The sequence below is a fragment of the Psammomys obesus genome, unplaced genomic scaffold (assembly GCF_907164565.1).
Source record: "Psammomys obesus unplaced genomic scaffold, mPsaObe1.curated_primary_1811, whole genome shotgun sequence".
NCBI classification, from domain to species: Eukaryota; Metazoa; Chordata; class Mammalia; order Rodentia; family Muridae; genus Psammomys; species Psammomys obesus.
In genome coordinates, this window is record NW_026585686.1 from 15,510,106 (window position 1) to 15,530,741 (window position 20,636).

The 20,636-nt window shown below is 37.8% G+C and overlaps 1 protein-coding gene across 1 annotated transcript; it reads left to right on the top strand.

The window, feature by feature from the left end:
- The first annotated feature begins 1,618 nt into the window (after nt 1-1,618).
- Nucleotides 1,619-19,016, top strand: LOC129692707 (FERM domain-containing protein 3-like). Its single transcript, XM_055629175.1, has 2 exons — nt 1,619-1,745; nt 18,460-19,016. Exons 1-2 carry the CDS (start codon nt 1,619-1,621, stop codon nt 19,014-19,016), a joined length of 684 nt encoding a protein of 227 aa, XP_055485150.1.
- Nucleotides 19,017-20,636: the final 1,620 nt, after the last annotated feature.

The window sequence follows — 20,636 nt, forward strand, 5'->3', positions numbered from 1 at the left end:
TCACATTGTTAAATTTCTATATGCACAAATTTTAATGTCTATGATTATTACATATATTGAATAATATTCTCATTGGAAATTTAATGTTTTTATTGATATAAGTGATGCCTTGATGAACATGTTTATCAACATATCTGACTGTTTACTCAGAATAAATTTCTGAAATTGGATTTTAGGTTTAGGGAATGACACATTTGTAAAGCTCCATAAGTTTTATTTAACTTCTTTCTGTAAATGCTGCTAATTTTAGTCTCATAATAAAATATAGCAATGTAGAATCTCAAATGATGGTTTTAAATGTAATCCTTTGTCTCCTGAGAAAATAAAAATCCACTTTCATTATACAATCTTTGTTTGTCAGCAACTTAGTTACTAGAAGCCAAAAAATATATGGATGCATGATGACACAATGCAAAGACTTTTATTCTGAAATCAGTGGGAAAAAATGTCAGCAAAAACATATACGTGAACGTGTTCTATGTATTTTTATTGCTTGGTTAACATTTTCAATTATATAGCCTATTTGTACCTTTAGTAGGATATGCTAGAATGTAAGCATATTTCTGTGACATGCACAAATGCAAAAGTTTCAAAGTGTAAAGAGAATGTGATACTTGACTCCTATATTTAAGACACATTACAGCTTGCAATTCAAGCACCAACAGCTGTCAATATGGAGATTTATATTTTAGTCAGCTGTTACTATTTGAATGACATGGTTCCACAAGGCATTGTTACTTATTAATTTTATGAATTTGTCCAGGGCAATTTTCTCCATAAGCCTTGCCTGTAAAATGAATGAAGTATTGGCATGGTGATATGGATGGAGAAGAGGCATGCAGAGAACTCTCTTCTTTTTTTTTATTTTTAACTTTTATTAATTATGCTTTATTCAGAGAACTCACTTCTCTGGTGAGAGTAGTGCACATGCCTGCCCCATATGGCCGCTAAACACCACCAGCAGTGTGGCAGGTCCTAACTGAAACTTCGTACACATGTGTAACACACATCAGTCTCACTGAAGAATGTCAACTACTTAACAGATCATTTCATGTTGAAGCAATACTATCAAAACTAGGATACCCTGTTTTCAAATAAGACATGTTATTAAAAATAATTATGATTTACTGCTTAAATATTTTTTTCTATTTAAAAAGATGTGGCTTGCATTATTTTTAATTGGGCAAACTTGCCCTAGAACATAATAGAGGCTTATTAAATATGTTTGAAAAGAATTAAAAGTAGGTTGTTTCCTCCATTGCAAAATTAGAAAATATTTCTTTTACTCTGGGGTTTTGACATTTGGCAAAGATCACTGATCTGGATGGAATAGAAAAAGCTAAGTAAGGACTATGTGTAAAATTTTATTGTTCATCTGAGGAGGGGTGAGAGTTTATAAATAGCATCCCCTCCCTCCTCCTTGCCCAATGTCTATCCCTCATGAGTTATTTTTGTTGGCTACATTAAGAACCTGACATTTGATTCATTCTCAGTGTGTCCTGCCTTGGTCCTTTGAAACAGAATGGGCAGTGAGCAAAGGTCAAAGCTGTTGTTGCTGGTTGCATATGTACAGGGCCATGACTGAAAACAAAGACTGAGGAAGATCACAATATTAAATATGGCAAAATGCTTGGTCAAGATCAGGACTCAACGAAGCCTCCATCTGCACATGATGAATCACTGCAACAGTAATGTGTTTGTCCGTCTACTGAAACATGGCTCCAAGGTCATACCTCGAAATGCTGGTACGTGCTTTGCCTTTGGCTGACTGTCATTCTCTGCCTAGATAAGTGTGACTGCTTCCAGCTACAAGCTCACTATGGTGAAGGAGTGAAGAAAGAGGGAGAAAACAGGAGGGAGAGAAGTAGAGTAGGGTACTGATGAGTGTAAACAAGTAAGTGAGAAAGGAATTGAGAAGCCAAGTTTTGTATTGCACAAGAAAATAATAAAGATTACCTTATTTATTCAGTAGATACAAGAGGAGGAGGAGGAGGGCTGTTTTGTATTCCTCCAGGTTGTTCAGTAGTGAGAGATGATGCTGATAAGGCATAATAAACAATCAGAACACCTCTCTGCTTCTCATAATGAAAGATTCTGATCTCAGGTCTGCTTCTGAGTATGAGGCAGAGCCCCAGTTTTTGTTTTTGTTTTTTTTTTTTTTTTTAAATCTGCAAAGTAGAACTTTATTAAAACAAAGTATCAGGTCCTCTCCTGGTCTCCCAGGGCTCACACACACAGAGAAACATGCACATGAGTACAATTAAAATTGAATAAAAATAATCAGCTAAATAACTACAATCAGGATGATGTTATGTCAGTTTCTTTTCCTGGTAACTATCATGTTTTATGATATTGCATGATATGAGAAAGTAAAATAGAAATTGAATAGAAAATTAAAGTCATATCCACAGCCATTATGATATTGTAGCACATATGCCTATTAAGTCAGATCATCATCCATAATGCTGCTGAAATTATATATGTTCTTGTGTGTGTGTGTTTTAGCAACTGATTATAATACAATTTATGTTGGGAAATAGCTGGAATTAGTCATAGCTGAGTAATATTTACAAAATTCACTTAGTATGAACTGTGTCTTACAAAGGTGCCTGGGAACTCACAATCCTTCTCTAACCTCGTGAATTGTGTGATTTATTTATAAAAGCATTAGGTTCCTCTTATTTTAAAAAGCACAAATGTATAGAAAATTTTATTAATTATTTATAAGTATTATTAATGCTTTCAGTAACAAGTTAGGAAAACTGAAAATACCACAAGCAGTGTTTTTTTTTTTTTTTAAAGAAATAGAATTTTTCTAGCTATAGCATTTTTTCTTTTTTTAAAATTTAATTTATTTTATTTTTAATTACACTTTATTTACTTTGTATCCCCCCTCTAGTTTCCTCCCTCCTCCCCTCCCAACCCCCCTTTCCTCCCCCTTCTCCACACATTCCCTTCCCCAAGTCCACTGGTAGGGGAGGGTTTCTTTTTCTTCATTCTGATCCTAGCCTGTTAGGTCTCATCAGGAGTGGTTGCATTGTCTTCCTCTGTGGTCTGGTAAGGATGCTCCACCCTAAGGGGGAGGTGATCAAAGAGCAAGCCAATCAGTTCATGTCAGATAGCTATAGCATTTTATAATGCATTTTAAACTCATGATTGACAAAGGAATTCCCACATTAATATGTATTAATATGAACCTTATGAAAACTGACCAAATAATATATAGAATAACTATGTAATGTAGAAAAATTATAATTATAAAATAATCACAAAATAATAATTGGAAGTCAGCATTTCTTGGTTTTTGGTCATCAAAGATAGTGATGAAAATAATTTGGAAATAGGCATTTCTCTATCATTCCTAAAAGAATATTTGTTTGGGTATAGAATGCATACTTTATGGAAATGATACAACTATCTTTAAAAGACAATAACAAAGTAGGTACGAGAATTTTTGCTCTCCATTTGACTACTAAATCTATTAGGATCATGTACGTAGCATTTGGGAGGCAAAATGCCTGGGATGTAAGTCAGTGATAGAGTCATTCCTTGTGTACTAGGTCGTAAGTTTTAGAAACCAGGGATTATAAAAAATAAGTTCCAGCTTTTTACTTTACCTGAAAACAGAAGTACAGTCTTTCTCTGTATGCATCCTTGGTTAGAATGATATATTTTTCTAGATGACACAAAGTGATTGCATAGCACCCGCAGTTTATATTAGGGTTCACTCTTGGTGTACCTTGGGTACATGCTATGAATCTGTACAGGTACATGTCAGTGCTGCATTATAAAAAAAAATTCACTAAAATCATCTTTTCTACTTTCATAATTATTGTTTTTACTAACCACTGCCAGCCATTAAAAAAAAAAAATCTCCATCATCTTTTCCAGGCAGCAACATAGTAGAAGTCAGATAAGATGCAGACTCTTCTATTTCACCCATAAATATCTAAAATTTATCCAGAACACCATTTCAACACAAAATTATATAACTTAATTGGATATATTTATTACTTTAAAATTTTTATTTTTAATTATTCCTGTAATATTTCCCCATTTATTGTTTCTGAAAATTTGTAGATAATTGTAGATAAGTTATTTCCTTGGTAGAAATCTCAAGTCCTTGCATTTTTGGAGGTAAAGATTTAATGGAAAAGGGACCTAAACAAAAGCACAGAACAGTATGGTGTTTGTTTATAATGCTCTACAAGATGGAATGATAGCTGTGAATTTAAGTTGCTCTTGAGAACAATTTACAGAGAATCATAATTGACACTGACTTAAAAATAAGATAATTTTTTTTATCTAAGATAAGTTCCAGAAGCAAATGGTGAAATTAAGTTTTCGCTTTTTACATTTTATTTTTTTAATTATTACAATTTATTCACTTTGTATCCCAGCTGTAATCTCCTCCCACATACCCTGCCAATCTCACCCAGTTTACTCTTCTCCTATGCCCCTCCCACAGTCCACTGATAGGGGAGGTCCTCCTCCCCTTCCATCTGACCCTAGTTTATCAGGGCTCATCAGGAGTGGCTGCATTGTCCTCCTCTGTAGCCTGGTACAGCTGCACTCCCTCCTAGGGTGAGATGAGCCAAGGGCCAGTCACTGAGTTCATGTTAAAGACAATCCCTGATCCCCTTACTAGGGTACGCACTTGGATACTGAGATACTCTGGGCTACATCTGAGCAAGGGGTCTAGGTTATCTCCTTGCACGGTCCTTGATTGGAGTATTGACTTTGCAAAGATCCCTGGGCCTGGATTTCTTGGTTGTGTTGGTCTCCTTGTGGAGCTCCTGTCCCTTCCAGGTCTTTCTATCTCCCGCTTCTTTTGTAAGATTCCCTGCACTCTACCCAAAGTTTGGTTATGAGTCTCAGCCTCTGCTTTGATACCCTGCAGGGTAGAGTCTTTCAGAGGCCCTCTCTGGTAGGCTCCTGTCTTGTTCCTTGTTTTCTCCCTCTTCCAATGTCCAACCCATTTTCCTTTCTGAGTGAGGACTGAACATTTTACCCAGGGTCCTCCTTCTTGCTTAGCTTCTTTTTTATTTTATTTTTAAATATTAGTTACAGTATATTAACTTTGTATCCTAGCTGTAGCCCTCTCCCTCAACCTCTCCCAACCCTACCTTCCCTCTCTCATCTCCTCCCTGCCCCTTTCCAAGTCCACTGATAGGGGAGGTCCTCCTCCCCTTCCATCCACCCTAGCTTATCAGGTTTCTTCAGGTCTGGCTGCAATGTCCTCCTCTGTGGCCTAGCAAGGAGGTTAAAGAGCCAGCCATTGAGTTCATGTCAGAAATAGTCCCTGTTCACCTTACTAGGGAACCCACTTGGATACTGAGCTACCATGGGATACCTACATCTGAGCAGGAGTTCTAGGTTATATGCATACATGTTCTTGCTTAGCTTCTTTAGGTGTACAGATTTTAGTATGGCTATCTTATATTATATTTCTAATATCCACTTATAAGTGAGTACATACCATGTGTGTCTTTCCTCTTCTGGGTCACATCACTCAAGATGATCTTTTCTAGATCCCACCATTTGCCTGCAAATTTCATCATGACCTTGTTTTTAATTGCTGAGTACTATTCCACTGTGTAAATGTACCACAATTTCTGTATCCATTCCTCCATTGAGGGACATCTGGGACCCTGAGATTTCACCTTACACCCAACATAATAGCTAAGATAAAAAACTCTAGTGATAACACATTCTGGAGAGGATGTGGAGAAAGGAGAACTCTCCTCCATTGCTGGTGGGAATGTAAACTTGTACAACCACTTTGGAAATCAATCTGATGCTTTCTCAGAAATTAGGAATAGTCTACCTCAAGATCCAGCTATGCCACTCTTACGCATATATCCAAAATATGCTTAAGTATACAATAAGGACATTTGCTCAACTATGTTCGTAGCAGCTTTATTCGTAATAAGTTTCCTTTTATATCTCTTTCCAACTCTTCCGACTGGCAGGGATTCACCTTAATAGAGTGAATTTTGCTATGATTTCTGGTTTTTCCTTCACTTGCAACATTGTCAAGATAGTCTATTTTGGTTAGTTTTGTGTGAACTTGATACAAGCTAGAGCCATTTGGGAAGTAGTACTCTACATTTAAAAAATGCCTCCATAGACTATCTTGACGATAATTAATGTGGGAGGGTCTAGCCCACTGTAGGTTGTGCTGTTCTGAACCACCACTGAGTTCTGAATTGTATAGGTACAGAGGCTAAGAAAACAATGAGAAATAAGCCAGTAAGCAGCACCCCCATACCCCTGCCCATGACTTTTTCTTCAGTTATTGACTTGAGTTCATGCTCTGAATTCTCACAGTGACAGAGTGTGACCTGAGAGTTATAAGAGAAAAGATACTCTTTGCCTTCCAAGTTGTTTTATCACAGCAATAGAAGCCCTAACTAGTACAGAGTCTTCACATTTCGAGGGTCTTTTAAGAAGCAAAATCCTTTTTCAGAAGTCCCATTTTCATGAGCTTTTCCAAATGTTGATTTCTATTTAGTCTGACTGGTACCCTGGAATTGGACCTTTCAAATGTTTTAGTATGCTAATCATAATAGCACTTAGTCCTGACATACATTAATGTATGTCCCCTTGCCTGTGATATCTTGTACAGTTATGACCTAAAATTTCTCTTAATTTATGTATAGGAAGTAAGAACATATCAATTGATGTAACTGGCTCATCAAATTAGTAAAAAGTCAAGAGTCCAGCAAAGTGATGTCAGAACTGGTATCCTTAAAGTCAATGTTAATGTCCAAGTGGGTAATAAGGGTGCATCATTTCCCATACTTCTTTGACCAAGAACATTCATTCTGAAGAAAAGCTGGCATCATTTTCAGGTAGTAACATAACGTTACTCTAGGTGTCAGATAAGTCAATGGGAACAAAGGTGAAACCATGAAGTCATTACTTCATGACCATCATAAGAAGGGAACTCGTTTTGCCAGATGAAGCTCCATGGAATAGTAAAGGGAACATACACATACACACACACAAAATGCTGAGGTACTGGGAGATTAGCACCTTCCTAAAAGGCAGTAGGTACAGAAACAAAAAAGTCTTTAGGATTTCTGTGTGTGTTTGTGTTTTTGCCTAAGTTTTCATTTTTCATCCTGTTTGGAATCACAAGGATAATTTTTCATAGGTTTAACTTAGGATAAACAAGCTGCATTCTGAGGATGTTCAGGGACATGTCTGGTATGCGATATTCTGAAATGTCCAATTGAAAGTGAAAAATACTCATTGAGAAAGTCAAGGGAAATTTTAAATTTAAACCCATGGATCATGAATTTCATTTGAAAGATTAAACTATAGACTGCTTACTATGGATAGAAAACATTTATATGACTGATGCCACAAGCACTGTATAGTAAAATTTTAAAGTTTACTTTACTCCAGATTTAAGCTGTAAATACCAATAGCAAATTAGCTATTACTTTGGTCCCATGTAGTCTATGATACAGTAATAAGTGATAAGGCATCAGATGAAATAGTTGTAAAATTGATTGAGAGTAAGGAGCATTTTTATCATTGTATGAAACAACAGGCACATATGAGTGGTCACTCTGTGTAATAAAGCTGTGGTTTTAGTGAACAAAACTAGCTCAGCAACAGAGAAGAATGGAAAATAATTTAGATTTTAGATCCAGACAGGGTCAGGAACAAATCCCTAATTAACCCCTTCTTTAGGGAAAGAAAAGTGAATACTTATGTCATCAGGAACAGCTGCCTGGAATTCTTGGATAAACTGAAATATCAGAAATATAGATGATAAATTTTAAGTTTTATGAGTAGTAGACTATACACTCTACAGAACTGCAATATATATTGTGTGGACTGCAGAGATCTTTGGTAAAAATAGGATTTTAAAGCTATTAGATGTAGCAAATCTGTTTAGTTTTTTTCCAGGTACCAAAACTACATGTTAACCCTTGCAATTGATACTAAGTTTAGTCAGACTGTGGGGACAGGCTAGGGACCAAAATTAGAGAAGTTAGCAGTGCAAAGGAGAGTACTTTCTGTGGACCCAAGGTACAGCTGTAAAGAATTAGCATTTCTTTTGCAGAAGACAAACCATAAAGGACTATTTTTCGTGGCCTGATCCACTTTATGTTTCCAAAGAACTTGCAGTTTCTGAATTTGTAGTAACCCTTAACTGGGCAAAGACTGAGACAAGGTGTTAGGATACTATTGCTAGAATCTATATAAGAAAGGCCATCTGCTCTGAGCTGTGTTCAAGTGGAGAGATTAAGAGTTTCTGGAAATTGGATTCTGGGCACATTCTGTATACCTTCTGCACAGGTATACAGAAGCCACTCCTAGGCCCAGCGTGAGTGTCAGTAAAGAGAGTAAAGGTCTTGGTCTGGGCAACTAGATTATGGGATTGCCATCAAAACATGCTGTAGTCTACAAAATCAAGCTATCTCCTATCCTGTGGATACAGGAAGCAAAAGATATGGAAAGTGGAATACTTGAAGAGGATATAAAATTATTTTAGAAACAACAACAACAACAAAAAGCATGTGCCACTTTTGCGAGGAAAATAAAGCAAGAGGGGGCAGTCTTTGCAGAGCCTGAACCATTCATATATATGCAGGATTTCATTGTTTACCTAGCAGTAGAGTCCAGGGACCTCCTGTTGGAGAGAAGTCTTCTCATTAAAAGATGCTACACATTCCTAAAAGCCACAACATTTTGATCTGTATTTATATATGCACTTCAATTTTCATGAAGCATTATCTGACAGGAGAAAATTTATTGTTTATATCCTTTTATTTCCCTCCACTGGAATGCAGTCTACTTAACAAAGTATGCACTATTTTAAACAAGTAATTCACTGCCATTTAGGACATACACACTGACAGACAACCAATACTTCTATGTAGTGTCACAACATTTTTATCACCTATAATAAGGAAATCTTGAACCTCTTAAGCAGTTACTGTTAGAGTTACTGTTCATTCATTTCCTCCCACACCTCTTGCTGACTTCCCCACCGTAATGTGTTCTGTTTTTGTGACTTTTCGTATATTTGCTATTTCAAGGAAAGCACACACTAAGAGACCTTTTCGTGTCTGGATTCCTTCACTTTGTATATAGTTCTGTGCTTTACTGTTGATTAGTACTTTGCTGCTTTGTATGTCTAACAATATTTTGTTGAATGAATAGACTGCACTTTCTTTATACAGGCATCCACTGAAACACAGGGCAGTTTTGCTTTCTAACAATTCGTGTTGCCTTTCCATGAACATTTGTCTATAACAATTTTTTTTTTCTTTTGGAGAATGTACCTATGAGTGGAATTACTGGGTCATATGATAGGCAATTCTACATTTAACTAGAATTCTAGAGAAACCACTAGAATTTTCTACATAATGATTGAGCATATTACATTTCTTCTTACAATATACAAAGTTCTAATTTCTCAATATTTTCACCAACAAGTGAAATATCATCCAAGTAACCCTGAAGTTCTAAAATGTTGTACTTTTGGTTTGTAGTGCCCTGATGATTTATGATGCTGAACATTTTTTCTGATGTCTAATGATCATTAGCATATGTACTTTTTAAACTTTTTGAGGTTATAATACAATTATAGTATATCCTCTTTCCACTTCATCCATCCAAATCCCCTCCCAACCAATCTCTTTCAACGTTTTAATCACTTTTTCTTTACTTGTTGATGTGTGTGTGTGTGTGTGTGTGTGTGTGTGTGTGTTCCTACTTGGTCTGTATAATTGACTTATATATTTTCAAAGATTATTTCTTTTGTTTTTCTTTATTTTTTTCTTTTAGAGTTTTCGAGATAAGGTTTTTCTGTATAGTCTTGTATGTCCTGGACTTTGTAGAATCTGGTCTCAAACTCACAGATATCCATCTGCTTGCCTCTACCTTTCTGAGTGCTTGAGATTATAGGCATGTGCTACTTTTCCCAACTCAAGGATTATTTCTAGTGGTCTTTATAATTAATACTGAATGCTGTTCTTAGGTCAGATGTACCAAAAAATATCTGTTGGCTTTAAATAATAAAAATAAAAAGCAAAAATCTCATTCCTACAGTTTTTAATGACAATGAAATTATGAACTATTTTCTGATTGATATTTACCAGTGTTTTTTGTTTGTTTGTTTGTTTTGTTGTTGCTCTATCCTACATAGAACACCTTTGATATTTTGTTTAGTTTTTTTTTAATCTTTTTTTCATTTTTTATTAATTACAGTTTATTCACTTTGTATCCCCACATAAGTCCCTCCCTCCTCCCCTACCAGCCCCACCCTCACTCCCCCTTCTTCTCGATTGCCCCTCCCAAGTCCACTGATAGGGGAGGTCCTCCTCTCCTTCCTTCTGATATTAGTCTATCAGATCCCATCAGGAATGGATGCCTTGTCATCTTCTGTGTCCTGGTAGGGCTGCTCTCCCTTCAGGGGGAGGTGATCAAAGAACAGGCCTATCAGATTATGTCAGAGGGAGTCCCTCTTCCCATTACTATGGAACCCACTTGGATACTACGCTGTCATGGACTACATCTGTGCAGGGGTTCTAGGTTATCTCCATGCATGTTCCTTGGTTGGAATATGAGTCCCTGGGGAGACCCCTGTGTTCAAATTTTCTGGTTCTGTTGCTCTCTTTGTGGGGTTCCTGTCCTCTCCAGATCTTGCTATTTCCCACTTCTTACTTAAGATTCCATGCAATTTGCCCATCAGTTGGCCTTAAGTCTCAGTGTCTGCTTTGATAGTCTGTAGAGCAGATCCTTTCAGAAGCCCTCTGTGGCAGATTCCTAGGTTGTTTCCTGTTTTCTTCTTTTTCTGATGTCCTTCCTCTTTGCCTTTCAGGATGGGGATTGAGTGCTTTAGTCAGGGTTCGTTCTCTTGATTAGTTTCTTTAGATGTTCAGGGTTTTAGTAGGTTTATCCTATGTTATATGTCTATATGAGTGAGTATATACCGTGTGTGTCTTTCTGCTTCTGGGACAGCTCACTCAGGATGATCCTTTCTAGGTCCCAACATGTACCTGCAAATTTCATGATTTCCTTATTTTTCATTGCTGAGTAATACTCCATTGTGTAGATGTACCACAATTTCTGCATCCATTCTTCAGTTGAGGGGCATCTGGGCTGTTTCCAACTTCTGGCTATTACAAATAAAGCTACTACAAACATGGTTGAGCAAATGTCCTTTTTGTGTACTTGAGCCTCTTTTGGATATATGCCTAGGAGTGGTATGGCTGGATCTTGAGAAAGTGCTATTCCTAGTTGTCTGAGAAAGTGCCAGATTGATTTCCAGAGTGGTTGTACAAGTTTATATTCCCACCAGCAGTGGAGAAGGGTTTTCCTTTCTCCACAACCTCTCCAGCATGTGTTGTCACTTTTTTTCATCTTGGCCATTCTGATGGGTGGGTGTAAGGTGAAATCTCAGGGTGGTTTTGATTTGCATTTCCCAAATGGCTAATGACATTGAGCATTTCTTTAAGTGTTACTCTGCCATTCGATATTCCTCTACAGAGAGTTCTCTGTTTAGCTCTGTTCCCCATTTTTTCAGTGGATTACTTGGTTTGCTGCTTTTCAGCTTCTTTAGTTCTTTATATATACTGGATATGAGTCCTCTGTCAGATAAAGGGTTGGTGAAGATTCTTTCCCGGTCTGTAGGCAGTTGTTTTGCTTTGATGTTGGTGTCCTTTGCTTTACAGAAGCTTTTCAGTTTCATGAGGTCCCATTTATTGATTGTTGCTCTTAGAGCCTGTGCTGTTGGTGTTTTGTTCAGGAAGTTTTCTCCTATGCCAATGAGTTCAAGGGTATTTCCCACTTTTTCTTGTAACAGATTTAGAGTATCTGGTTTTATGTTGAGGTCTTTGATCCACTTGGACTTCAGCTTTGTGCATGGTGATAAGTATGTGTCTATTTTCATTTTTCTACATGTAGATATCCAGTTAGACCAGCACCATTTGTTGAAGATGCTATCTTTTTTCCATTGTATGGTTTTGGCATCTTTGTCAAAGATCAGGTGTCCATAGATGGGTGGGTTTATTTCTGAGTCCTCTGTTCGGTTCCATTGATCCACCATTCTGTTTCTATGACAGTACCATGCAGTTTTTATAACTGTTGCTCTATAGTACAGCTTGAGATCAGGGATGGAGATACCTCCAGAAGATCTTTTATTGTAGAAAATTGTTTTAGCAATTCTGGGTTTCTTGTTATTCCATATGAAGTTGAGAATTTTTCTTTCCAGGTCTGTAAAGAATTGTGTTGGCAATTTGATGGGAATTGCATTGAATCTGTAGATTGCATTTGGTAAGATGGCCATTTTTACTATGTTAATCCTGCCCAGCCACGAGCATGGGAGATCTTTCCATCTTCTGATATCTTCTTCTATTTCTTTCTTCAGAGACTTGAAATTTTTTTCATACAAATCTTTGACTTCCTTGGTTAGGGTTACCCCAAGGTACTTTATGTCAGTTGTGGCTATTGTAAAGAGTATTGTTTCCCTAATTTCTTTCTCAGCCCTTTTGTCTTTTGTATACAGGAGGGCTACTGATTTTTTTGAGTTAATTTTGTATCTGGCCACTTTGCTGAAGGTGTTTATCAGCTGTAGGAGTTCCCTGGTAGAGTTTTTGGGGTCACTCATGTATACTATCATATCATCTGCAAATAATGAAAATTTGACTTCTTCCTTTCCAATTTCTATCCCCTTGATCTCCTTCAACTGTCTTATTGCTCTAGCAAGGACTTCAAGTACTATGTTAAAGAGATATGGAGAGAGTGGGCAGTGTTGTCTTGTCCCTAAATTCAGTGGGATTGCTTTAAGTTTCTCTCCGTTCAGTTTGATGTTGGCTGTAGGTTTGCTGTATATCGGTTTTACTATGTTTAGACATGTGCCTTGTATCCCTGATCTCTCCAATTTTTTTAAACATGAATGGATACTGGATTTTGTCAAATGCTTTTTCAACATCTAGGGAGATTATCATGTGGTTTTTTTCTTTCAGTTTGTTAATATGGTAGATTACATTGATGGATTTCTGTATATTGAACCACCCCTGCATGCCTGGGATGACGCCTCCTTGGTCATAGTAGATGATATCTTTGATGTGTTCTTGTATTCGGTTTGCAAGTATTTTGTTGAGTATTTTTGCGTCAATGTTCATAAGGGATATTGGCTTAAAATTCTCTTTCTTTGTTGGGTCTTTGTGAGGTTTAGGTACAAAGGTGACTGTGGCTTCATAGAATGAGTTTGGTAATGTTCCTTCTTTTTCTATTTTGTGGAATAGTTTGGAGAGAATTGGAGTTAGCTCTTCTTTGAAGGTCTGGTAGAATTCTGTGATGAAACCATTTGGTACTGGGCTTTTTTTGGATGGAGACTTTCAATGACTGCTTCTATTTCCTTGGGGGATATAGTGCTATTTAATTACTTTACCTGGTCCTGATTTAGTTTTGGTACATCAAATCGGTCAAGAAAATTGTCCATTTCCTTTAGATTTTCAAATTTTGTGGCATATAGACTTTTGAAGTAAGTCCTACTGATTGTTTGGATTTACTCATTGTCTGTAGTTATGGCCCCCTTTTCATTTCTGATTTTGTTGATTTGGATGGTGTCTCTCTGCCTTTTATTTAGCTTGGCTAAGGGTTTGTCTGTCTTATTGATTTTCTCAAAGAGCCATCTCTTGGTTTCCTTGATTCTTTGAATTGTTTTATTTGTTTCTAATTGATTGATTTCAGCCCTGAGTTTGATTATTTCCAGCCGTCTACTTCTTTTTGGTGTGTCTGCTTCTTCTATTTCTAGGGTTTTTTAAGTGAGCCATTAAGTTGCTTGAATGAGCTGTCTCGAATTTCTTCCTGAAGGCACTTAGTGCTATGAAATTTCCTCTTAGCACTGCCTTCATTGTGTCCCACAAGTTTGGGTATGTTGTGTCTTCATTTTCATTGAGTTCTAAGAAGACTTTAATTTCTTTTTTTATTTCCTCCCTGACCCAGCTGTCATTTAGTAGCAAGTTGTTCAGTTTCCATGTGTGTGTAGGCTTTTTGCTATTTCTGTTGTTATTGAGGTCCAGCTTTATTCCATGGTGATCAAACAGGATACAAGGGATTATGTCAATCTTCTTACATCTGTTGAGGCTTGCTTTTTGACCAACTATGTGGTGTATTTTGGAGAAGGTTCCATGAGGTGCTGAGAAGAAGGTAAATTCTTTTGTGTTTGGGTGTAAGGTTCGGTAAATGTCTGTTAGGTCCATTTCATTCATGACCTCTGTCAGACACCTTGTTTCTTTGTTTAATTTCTGTTTTGTTGACCTGTCCTTTGTTGAGAGTGTGGTGTTGAAGTCTCCCACTATTAATGTGTGGGGATCTATGTGTGATTTAAGTTTTATCAATGTTTCTTTTACAAATGTGGGTGCTCTTGTATTTGGGGCATAGATGTTCAGGATTGTGATGTCTTCCTGGTGGAATTTTTCCCTTGATGAGTATGAAGTGTCCTACCCCATCTCTTTTTATTAATTTTGGTTGAAAGACTATTTTATCAGATATTAGAATGGCTACTCCTGCTTGCTTCTTGGGTCCGTTTGCTTGGAAAGTCGTCTTCCAACCCTTTATCCTCATGTAATGTCTATCTTTGTGTCTTAGCTGTGTTTCTTGAATGCAACAGATTGCTGGGTTTTGTTTACGTATCCATTCTGTTAGTCTGTGTCTTTTTATTGGAGAGTTGACTCCATTGATGTTGAGAGAGATTAATGATCAGTGGCTGTTAGATCCTTTGGTTTTGATGTTGGGTGCGGTCATAAGGTTGTGTGCTTGGTTGCTTTTTGTTTTACTGTAGTGAGGTTAATTATTTCCTGTGTTTTCTTGAAAGTACCTAGTTTTCTTGGGTTGCATTTTCCCTTCTAGTTATTTCTGTAATGCTGGATTTGTGTGTAGGTATTGTTGAAATTTGTTTTTGTCATTGAATATCTTGTTTTTCCATCTATGAGGACTGAGAGTTTTGTGGGATATAGTAGCCTGGGCTGACATCTGTGTTCTCTTAGGGTCTGCATGATATCTGTCCAGGCCCTCCTGGCTTTCATAGTCTCTGTTGAAAAGTCAGATGTGATTCTAATGGGTTTGCCATTATATGTTACTTGGCCTTTTTTCCCTTGCATCTCTTAGTATTTTTTCTTTGTTCTGTATACTTACTGTTTTGATTATTATGTGGCTGGAGGATTTTCTTTTCTGGTCAAATTTGTTGGTTGTTCTGTAGGCCTATTGTATTCTTATTGGCCTCTCCTTAAAGTTGGAGAAATTTTCTTCAATGATTTTGTTGAAAATATTTTCTGGGCCTTGGAGCAGGGAATCTTACTTTTCCTCTATTCCTATTATTCTTAGATTTTGTCTTTTTATGTTGTCTTGAATTTCTTGGATGGTCTGTGTCAGGAATTTTTTAGATTTAACATTTTCTTTGATAGATACATCTATTTCTTCCATTGTATCTTCCACACCTTATATTCTGTCTTCCATCTCTTGTAGTCTATTGGTTATGCTAACCTCTTGTAGTTCCTGTTTTCTTCCCTAAGTTCTTTCTGTCTGCAATTTCCTCCATTTGTGTTTTCTTTAATTTTTCCAATTCTATCTTCAGATCTTGAGCCATTTTTTTTATTTCCTTCACCTGTCTGACTGTTATTTTTCTGTTTTTTCCATTACTTCTTTCAGCTGTTTGTTTGAACCAACCTCCATTTCTTTTATTTCATTCAGTGCTTTAAGCATTTCCTTTCTAAAGGCCACAAACTTTTGGCTGCAACTTCCTCTATTTCTTTACGGATGGCAATATTCTGTTTGAGTTTGTCTTCCTCTATGTCTTTACGTATCTTATTTGTTTCTTCTGTTATTGTCTTCATGAGAATAGTTGTTAGGTCATCTTCTTGGATTTCAGTTATGCTGGGGTGTCCAGGGCTACTTTCCCCTGGGTAACTGGGTTCTGGAGATGCCATATTGCTCTGTCTTTTGTTGCTTGAGCTTTTATGCTGGCCTCTACCCATTGGGCTATCTTAGGTGTTTGGAATTAGTTTCTGGTGGTTCCTGGGGATCCTGTGGTGGAGAGAATCCCCTTGGCAGTAAGCTGTTTTTTCTTGATGGAAGTCTTCTCAGCTTCTTTGTGTACAGTCCCTGGATGGCTGGTGTTTTTTCAGGAGTTGCTGTTGCTCACCTCAGGGATAGAGACCTGAGTGGTAACTGTGGTCTTTCTTAGTCGAGAGGATTCTCCTTTCACCCAGGGAAGTCCTGAAGACAGCTGCCCTGTTTCTGGGTTTCTTGCTGAAAATTTAATGATCAGCTGCTGTGACACAGTCGTACAGCTGGTGAGCAGCAACTGTTTGTGCCTGTGTCTGGAGCACAGCTCAGTGATGGCGGCTCAGCCCCGCCGGTCTGTGAGACTGTTTCCAGGGAAGGCCTGGGTGATTTAAGTTAGTACAGTTTCCTTCCTTCCCTGTGGATTCTCTGGAAACAGGGACTCTCAGTCTTTTTTTTTTTTTTTGCCCTGGGATGCACTGCTCAGTCTCTGCCAGATAGCTGGCACGCAGAAACTGCCTGTTTCTGGAGCACAGCTCAGTGATGGCGGCTCGGCCCCACCAGGCTGCGAGATTTTTTTCCAGGGAAGGACTGGGTGATTTAAGTTAGTACAGCTTCCTTCCTTCCCTGTGGATTCTCTCATGACAGAGACTCCCAGTCTGGTGTGTTTGTGCCCATCGATCAGCCTGGGAAGTTGTTCAGGACAACCAGGCGTGTGGCTCTGGTCTGGGGACCTAGTGCCTATGAGACCTGGGATCTCTTCTGGGTTCTGGCTGGCGGACCTGAGAGTGGTCAAGACCGATTCCCACGCTGTGGGGGTTTCCTCTCACCTGAAAAAACACGATCGCCGTTGTTATAGGGCTCAGGGTTCAGTCTCTTGGTTGCTGTACAGGAAATGTTGTCCAGTTCCTCAGACGCCCTGTTCTCCTGGCAAAGCCATCTTGTCCCTGCCCCCTTTGTTTAGTTTTCATTAAGAACCTAAGACTCAATTAGGTAAGGCAGCCTCTACGCTTGAAAGGAAGTAGCTGTATTTCCCATGTGTTGAGAAACACATCTATCTTTCCCAATATAAAAAAAATTTAAAGTACATACCCTTTGACCAAACAGTTTGCTTTCTGGACATATCTCTAAGGGAAATGGACTGAAACAAAATGGAAATAAACTTTATATGTAAAGATTGTTCCTGGGACATTTTCTTTTTACAACTAGACTAAGAACAACTAATTTTCCATGCTAACAAAACACAGATTTCAACACGAAAATGCTTAAACCTAAATTTTCTTTTTGTTTTTAAAAAGGCTTTATTAGAGGCTACTGGTTTAATATAGGACCAAATTACAAGCTGTCAGTAAGAATTTACCATTTCGAAAATATATATCAAAGGAGATGGAGGTGTGAAGAATAGAGGACCACTCCTGAGGCTGTCAGGAGGGGTGCCCCTGGCCAGGAAGCATACTCTGCTGTTCCTAATAGGAGCGTGACCCAGCCCAAGGGCTGGGATTCAGGGGCAACCCAGACAGGTAGGGCCTGGGTTCCTGAGAAAACATGGAGGGGAGCTGACTGTAAGCTGCCTTTGGGATTGGCCCTCTGGGCTGGGTATCTCTAACTTTCACAGTGGTGTTTCCCAAGGAGGCCTCTGAAGAGCAGGTGGGAAGTAATGGAGACCGGGAGGGATCCTAAAAGACCGCCTGACTGGAGCATTATCCTTTTTTTGTTATTATTAATTTTTTATATTAATCACAGGTTATTTACTTTGTATCCCAGCTGTAGCCCTGTCCCTCATTCTCTCCCAATCCCACCTTCCCTCCCTATTCTCCTCCCTCCCCCTTTCCAAGTCCTTGCTCCTGGCAGAGTCCACACCAAACTGGCTTCTTTGTCTCCCCCAGGTACTATGTGGAAGTGACCAGGAAACTGAAACTGCACTTACCACCTTCTCTTCCTGCATACACCATGCTGAAATACATCCATTATTTTCCTTAAACTTAAATGTTAAGTGTAAAGAACAAAAGTGACTTTGTACACACAGTATGGCTATAATTAGAGGTTAAATATTCTTCACTAAAAGTGATATACAAGTTGGTTGGTATCTAAGTATTTCAGATTTCAGAGGGTTTGCCAAGATTTTGGAATCTTTTCTTAGTGTTTACCGATTGACTATCTCTAAACTGGAAACCTGAGATTTCAAATTCTTTGAAATTCAAAAACTTCTATGTACTAAAGTTCTGAACATTCATAAGTTCAAAAGTTTTGAATGTCATAACCTTACAGATTTTGGGTTTGTGGAGCAGAAATTAACCTATATTTTGTTTAAAGTCAACATTTCCACAGAACAGTTTCATGTATTCTTTGCACTCCATTTGTTTCTACATCCAAATTTTTGGGAAAATCTGAAATTTAAACTTTATAAAATAATATTTCTTTCAGGTACGCCATTGCCTAAAGTGGATGTTTCTGAGCCTCTGGTTGCCAGCTCATCAGTGAAGAGAGCACAGTGTGCTGCAGATCCTCCAAGTGAAGAGAAAGATAAAAAAGTAAAAGAAGACCCATTGACCATTTCTGAACCAGCATACAATTCCAGCACCAGCCTGCTCCCTACCCCAGTGAATGATGATGAAGTCGATGTGCTCTTTGACTGTCCATCTAGGCTGGAGTTAGAAAGAGAAGACACAGATTCATTTGAGGAACTGGAGGCAGATGAACATGCCTTTTTGATGGCTGAAGAGGAGGAGCTGAAGGAAGCTCATCAAGCTTTGTCATGGAGCTATTCCATCCTGACTGGCTGTATCTGGGTCAGTCCTCAGTTAAAGCATTGTTCCAGGCTCCTGGTGGTGGGCCTAGGACTGCTGCTGTTTGTATTTCCCCTGATCCTTCTCCTTTTGGAGTCAGGTATTGATCTCTCCCTCTTGTGCAGAAACGAGAATTTGAGCAGTTTCACTAGGAATACTACTGTTTCCGAAAGGAGTGGATGGCTGGGAAGATAAATGTTTTTGTCTACATGTTGGCTTCCCCGACAAGAATATCATCCTTTTTAGTAGATGCCATGTTTCAAATGTTCATGGGTCATAAAGCTCTATGTCAAACCCTTAAGTTGGATTTTTGTATTTCAATGTACTTAATTCCAGTTTATATCAAATTAGGTTATTTTAGTTATATGTTACAAAGTCAGCCTTTAAGTAACCGAAGATACGCTATTTATCTTGCTCTATAATTTTTTTTATCCTACATCAGTGTGAATTACCATTTCCTGTTTCTTTGTCATTGTCATCATTATGAAAGACAACGCTAATAATTAGAGTTTTAGTCAAAGTCCAAGGGAAAACCTTTCAATACAATTCTTGGTGAAAGCAACATTCTTTAAGAAATGTTTATACAGCTAAATTTATACTTTTTTCTTTTAGTTTTTAAAAAGTATTTTAATTTTGGTAAATTTTTTTGCAAAAGTCCCACTGAAGTATTTAAGCCTACGTATTGTAAATCTAGGTCACAAAGATGCATCAGTATCTTTTTAATATTATGCCACCAATTATTATAAAATACATGTTTGGCTGAAAAATCCAATACTTAATAGCTATCTGCATATTTTATAGAAAAATTAGTAGAAGCGAGTTGTAGTAAATTGTATAAACAGATGCTGGAACTGGAGATATAGACAGGGAATGTTGAGTTGGCATGTGAGGCATCTTGCAACATTTAGACATGGCAATCTTATACTTTCATTTGTGTTATGCCAGTGCATTTAGCCTGGATATGCAGGATGTTTTGACAATAAAGTGAAAATTATAGAAGAACTACTACAAAAATACACTAGCTAATTGCATATTGTTCAGTAATTGGAGTTAAAGAAGGTGGGTTGGACATATGGAAGGCATCAAAAAAGAACCCTGATGACACTTATGGGAAAACAGCCTCTCAGCAGAAGTGATAGTGATTCAGGACACTCAAAAACGTAAGAAACTGCTTATATATTCTTCCAGGCTACAACAACACAGTTCAGTGATTGTTAATGACAGTAGAACATCCTAAAAGTAAACAGATAAGCAATTAATAAATGGGACTTCATGAAACTGAAAAGCTTCTGTAAAGCAAAGGACACTGTCAACAGAACAAAATGACTGCCTGCAGATTAGGAAAAGAGTGTCACCAATCCAACATCGGACAAAAGGCTAAAATCCAAAATATATAAAGAACACAAGAAATTAAACACCAACAAATCAAATAATCTAATTAAAATTGGAGTACAGATCTAAACAGAGAATTCTCAACAGATGAATCTCCAATGGCTGAGAAACACTTCAAGAAATGCTTGCTCAACATCATTAGTCATCAGAGAAATGCAAATGCAAATGACTTTGAGATTCCATTTTACACCTTTCAGAATTGCTGAGATTAATAACTCAAGTGACAGCACATGCTGGCAAGGATGTGGAGAAAGGGGAACATGCCTCCATTCCTGGTGGAAGTGCAGGCTTGTATAACCACTTTGGAAATCAATCTGGTGCCTTTTCAGAATACTGGGAATAGTGCTATTATACCACTCCTGGCATATACTCAAGAGATGCCCCACCACGCAACAAAGATATTTGTTCAACTATGTTCATACC